The sequence below is a fragment of the Phacochoerus africanus genome, chromosome X, assembly GCF_016906955.1.
Source record: "Phacochoerus africanus isolate WHEZ1 chromosome X, ROS_Pafr_v1, whole genome shotgun sequence".
Taxonomy (NCBI): Eukaryota; Metazoa; Chordata; class Mammalia; order Artiodactyla; family Suidae; genus Phacochoerus; species Phacochoerus africanus.
In genome coordinates this window covers 61,866,438-61,871,494 of record NC_062560.1, presented here as the reverse complement: position 1 = coordinate 61,871,494, position 5,057 = coordinate 61,866,438, and the positions used below count along the sequence as shown (strand labels likewise).

At 55.1% G+C, this 5,057-nt stretch overlaps 1 protein-coding gene across 1 annotated transcript; it reads left to right on the top strand.

Annotated features, from left to right (window-relative positions):
- Positions 1–553: 553 nt before the first annotated feature.
- CXCR3 (C-X-C motif chemokine receptor 3) lies at positions 554–3,969 on the top strand. Its single transcript, XM_047764619.1, has 2 exons — positions 554–680; positions 2,438–3,969. The coding sequence occupies exons 1-2, from the start codon at positions 669–671 to the stop codon at positions 3,506–3,508; spliced, it is 1,083 nt and encodes a 360-aa protein (XP_047620575.1). The 5' UTR covers positions 554–668; the 3' UTR covers positions 3,509–3,969.
- The last annotated feature ends 1,088 nt before the right edge of the window (positions 3,970–5,057 follow it).

Genomic DNA, 5,057 nt, shown 5'->3' with positions numbered 1-5,057 from the left:
CCCTTACTTGCTGTGTCTGGCGAAGGCCTTTCCCCTCCCTGGATTAGCCACAGAGATACCCACCTCCCCCCCACCCAGGGGAGATGTGTGGTTGGAATGAGGCAGTGTCAGAGAAAACAACTAAAGCAATACCTAGCACATAGCAAATTCGTTACTAGCAGTTCCCTTTCCTTACCCCTGTTGATTGGCAGGGAGGGGCAATGGTAAAGAACTAGACTTAATGTGATGGAGTTTTTTCAAATATTTTCCCTTTTTAAAGAAGGTTAATCTCCTTTATAGACACATTAGCCATCCAGAACGCTAATGCAAGATCACTTGCGACCCAGGACGGATAAGCAAGCGGTTCTTAAGCCTGGCAGGAGGGCTGTCCCCTCAAGGGACCTGCCCCCATCCAGCCAGCCCTGTCCTTCCCGAGGCCCCAGGCTTTCTGGTCCCCGACGTGTGGCCAACTTCCAGAGAAGCTTCCCCTGGGCCAGGGGGATGGGGGAGTAGGAACCCGGTGGCCTTGGGTCTAGGGAGTTCTGGTGTAGATAACCCCATGGAAGAGGCTGTTACTGAGAACCGCGTGAAACCCTCACTTCCTCTATGTAGTGCAGTTTCCCGACCACAAGCACCAAAGCAGAGGGGCAGGCAGCACGCGGCCCAGCAGCCAGAGTACCAGCCCAGCCATGGTCCCTGAGGTAAGTGCTGCTGCCCACCCAGGCCAGACCACAGCTCTGAGTGGAAAGCCTAGGACAGTAGGGGAACGTCAGGGCTGGCCCACGAGCTGGGTTCACCAGAGGGTTGGGCAACTAGGTAGAGAAGGCAGGAGTTGTGTGGAAGAAGCAGTGGACGGGGACTTGGGAAACCACCTTGGCCACTGACTAGCGAATGACCACAGGCGAGTTCCCCTCCCCTTTCTGGCTTTTGCGCCTCATCTGCAAAATGCATGAAGTTGAGGCTCGCCCCTCGCGGGCCTCCAAGGCTCCCTTTAGCTCTGGCTGGGAGCTTTGATCTTCCACGCTGGACTGAACTGGTACCTTGGAGGCCCGCAGCGCTGAGGTGGTTTGCGGGGGAAGGGGGGAAGGAATATTTCTACTAGAGCTTGGAGGGAGAGACTCGCAGTATAGGGGAGGGGAAGGGCAGGAGCAGAAAGCATGTGTTGGGGGGGAGGCCGCAATAATTTGTAAAGGGCCCCCCTGTGACAGGGGCAGGAAGTTGGGGTCCCCAGACAGGGGCTGAGGAGGGAAGAGGAGGGCCAGTGACTGGGAGAGGGGACTGTGGGGAGGCGCATGGGGAGAAAGGAGGTAGAACTAGGCGTGGTCAGGACACTGAGGACCATGAGCCATGAAGGACGGGCAAAGAGAGAGGAGAGGGGCAGGGAGGGCTCCGGGCCCAGGAGGGAAGCTCTCCCTCCAGCCCACAATCCCTGGGACGATAGGGTGACCCAGAAGGGAGCCAGAGAAGCAGCCTTTAAGAAGGGAAGTTACCTGGCCCAGAGCCCAGGCTGGACAGATGGACTTCAGAGGGCATGGTTTTGGAAGAAGGCAGAACAGTTAAAGTATGGCCCAGCCACCCCCCACCCCCACCCCACCCCACCCCACCCCACCCCACCCGACCCCGTTCCCACAACATGCCTTAAAGAGGAGCTGCTTCAAGAAAGGCTACCCAGGAATTCCCGTGGCTCAAACCCAACTAATATCCTTAAGGAAGCGGGTTTGATCCTTGGCCTCACTCAGTAGGTTAAGGAATCTGGCATTGCCGTGAGCTGTGGTGTAGGTTGCAGATGCAGCTGGGATCTGCTGTGGCTGTGGCTGTGGTATAGCTCCAATTAGACCCCTAGCCTGGGAACTTCCACTTGCCACAGGTGTGGCCCTAAAAAAGCAAAAAAAAAAAAAAAAAAAACAACTCCCAAGACTAAATCTTTTTTTAAAATTATAGTTGATTTACAATATTTCAGGTGTACAGCAAAGTGATTCAGTTATACGTATACAAATATCCATTTTTTCTTCAGATTTTTTCCCCATATAGGTTATTATAGAACATTGAGTACAGTTCCCTGTGCTCTATAGTAGGTCCTTGTTGTTTATCTATTTTATGTACAGCGTGTATCTGTTCACCCCAAATCCCTAAATTACCCCCCTCATTTTCCCCTCTGGTAACCATAAATTTTTGTTGTTGATTTTTTTTTTTTTTACTTTTTTATTGAAGCGGAGTTGCTTTTCAAGGTTGTGTTAGTTTCAGGTGTACAGCAAAGTGATTCAGTTATGCATATACATTATACATATACCCATTCCTTTTCCCATAGAGGTGATCATAGTCTATGGAGTAGAGTTCCCTGTGGTAGACAGCAGGTGCTTGTTGGTTATTTTATATAGTATCTGTTTATCCCAAATTACTAATGGAAGGAGTGACTTTTAAGGCCTTCACACACTCCATGCCCTCCCTCCCTCCACAGATGAGCCAACGCCAAGAGTTCCAAGCCTCTGAGTTTGCCTTTTTCCTGGAAAACTCTTCCTATGACTATGAGAATGAGAGCGACTCCTGCTGTGCCTCCCCACCCTGTCCGCAGGACTTCAGCCTCAGCTTCGACCGGGCCTTCCTGCCGGCCCTCTACAGCCTCCTATTCGTGCTGGGGCTGTTGGGCAACGGTGCCGTGGTGGCCGTGCTGCTTAGCCAGCGGGTGGTCCTGAGCAGCACCGATACCTTCCTGCTGCACTTGGCCGTGGCCGACGTGCTGCTGGTGCTGACGCTCCCGCTCTGGGCGGTGGATGCGGCCATCCAGTGGGTGTTCGGCTCCGGCCTCTGCAAAGTGGCGGGTGCCCTCTTCAATATCAACTTCTATGCGGGGGCCCTCCTGCTGGCCTGTATCAGCTTTGATCGGTACCTGAGCATCGTGCACGCCACCCAGCTCTACCGCCGGGGCCCCCAGGCCCGTGTGACCCTCACGTGCGTGGCGGTCTGGGGGCTCTGTCTGCTCTTTGCGCTCCCAGACTTCATCTTCCTATCGGCCCACCCTGATGAGCGCCTCAACGCCACCCACTGCCAGTACAGCTTCCCCCAGGTGGGCCGCACAGCCCTGCGCATCCTGCAGCTGGTCGCAGGATTCCTGCTGCCCCTGCTGGTCATGGCCTATTGCTACGCCCGCATCCTGGCTGTGCTGCTGGTCTCCAGGGGCCAGAGGCGGCTCAGAGCCATGCGGCTGGTGGTGGTGGTCGTCGTGGCCTTCGCCCTCTGCTGGACCCCCTACCACCTGGTGGTGCTGGTGGACACCCTCATGTACTTGGGGGCCTTGGCCCGCAACTGTAGCCAAGAAAGCAGGGTGGACGTAGCCAAGTCGGTCACATCGGGCCTGGGCTACATGCACTGCTGCCTCAACCCACTGCTCTACGCCTTCGTGGGTGTCAAGTTCCGAGAGCGGATGTGGATGCTGCTCATGCGCTTGGGCTGCCACCAACGGCAGCCACCAGTTTCCCGCCGGGATTCCTCCTGGTCGGAGACCACAGAGGGCTCCTACTCAGGCTTGTGAGGCTGGGATGGGGGAATCCACCTTCACCACGCAGCCTGACCCCCCCCCCCCCCACCTTCCAGGCTCCTCCCTCCCAAGCCCCCGAGACACACACTCCTAGGAGTCTCCGGCGGCCCCAGGACCACGGGTCTCCCATGGAGCCTCCCTCCAGGCTCTGGGGGCTGAGCCATCGCTGCTCCTTAGCTGCCGCCACTTCAGAGGTGACTGCCTCCAGGCCCTTCCTACCTTGGCTGTGCAGAACCCCACCACCCTCCTGATTCAGTAACTAGGCCTCGGCCTTCCCCATATGCAGGGAGCACGAGACAAATAGTGTCAAGGCAGCTGCCTCTATGAGGCCTTGGCCCAGGCCTCCTGCTCAGTAGTGACAGTGGCTGTGGTCCCCGAGGCCTCTGTATTTGCTCAATTTGATTTTTGTGTCTAAAATTCTGCTTCAAACTTGTCAATAAACAAGCTGATCAGGACCAGGGTGTGTTTGTGGTGCGTCATTACAGCCAGCCCTGCCCACGCCCTGGGAACCTGCCTCCTGCAGCTCCTGGCCTGGCCCTGGTTCTGTGCCAACCAATGCTGCCCATGTGAATGTCTCCATCTCGCCCCCTCTCTGCCCTCCTGGGCACACCTCTCACTTACAGGGAAGCACCCAGGTATGTGGGTACAGGGCAAGCAGTTGGTCAACTGGCTGGCCAGACACTGTCCAGGCATAACTTGGGGAAGGGGCCCTCAGACATAAATTAAGACATACTCCCTGCCTTCCAGAAGCTTAGGCCAGCAAAGAAGATGTGGTAAGTGACACTACCAAGCAGCCTATGCCACGAGGCAAGCACATGGCACATGCTCAGAGCACTGTGGCTGGAGCCATCTGGGAAGTCTCGAAGACAGGGGAATGAGCAGATCTTAAAGGGCAAGTAGTATTTCCAAGGGCAAAGAGAAGGAAGGATGGTATTTCCAGGCAGATGGGAGGGCAGTAGCAAAGGTGGGAAGGCTGAAAACAGCAATGCTTATTGGAGGGATGATAAGAGGTCCCAACCAGCTAGAATTAAGGAATCGGGTAGGGGTAGTGTTGAAAACAGGACTGAAAGTGAGTTGGGATCAGGTGATGGATTCGTAGACACCAGTTAGAAGGCTGTAGTGGTTACTCATGTCAGAGGTGATGCAGGCTCTTACTAAGGAAAGAGCAGTGGGATTGGAAAACAAAAAAAACAAACAAAAAACAAGATTGGATGACTCACCAACAGCCATTAGCACATAGGCCACTTGGATGCACTTGTGGGCAGCTACGTGGCTATAGCTGTGGTGTAAGTGAGTGGAGGAAATGACCAGGGCTCCCCAGAAAGGCACCAACAGGGCTACTGAGTTAAGGCAGAGGGCTGGACCTTCCCTTTGCAAGGGTGGAATCACTGCACTGCCAGTTCTCCATAACAAAGTCATCAGTGTGCCATGATCCAGTTTCACAGGCCAGCTGAGCCTTTGCTGAGACTGCAGATATGGCTGGAGGCGGGACTGGAGAGGAGAGACCCAATGATTTAGCTGGGGAAGCTTGTATTACCCTGAG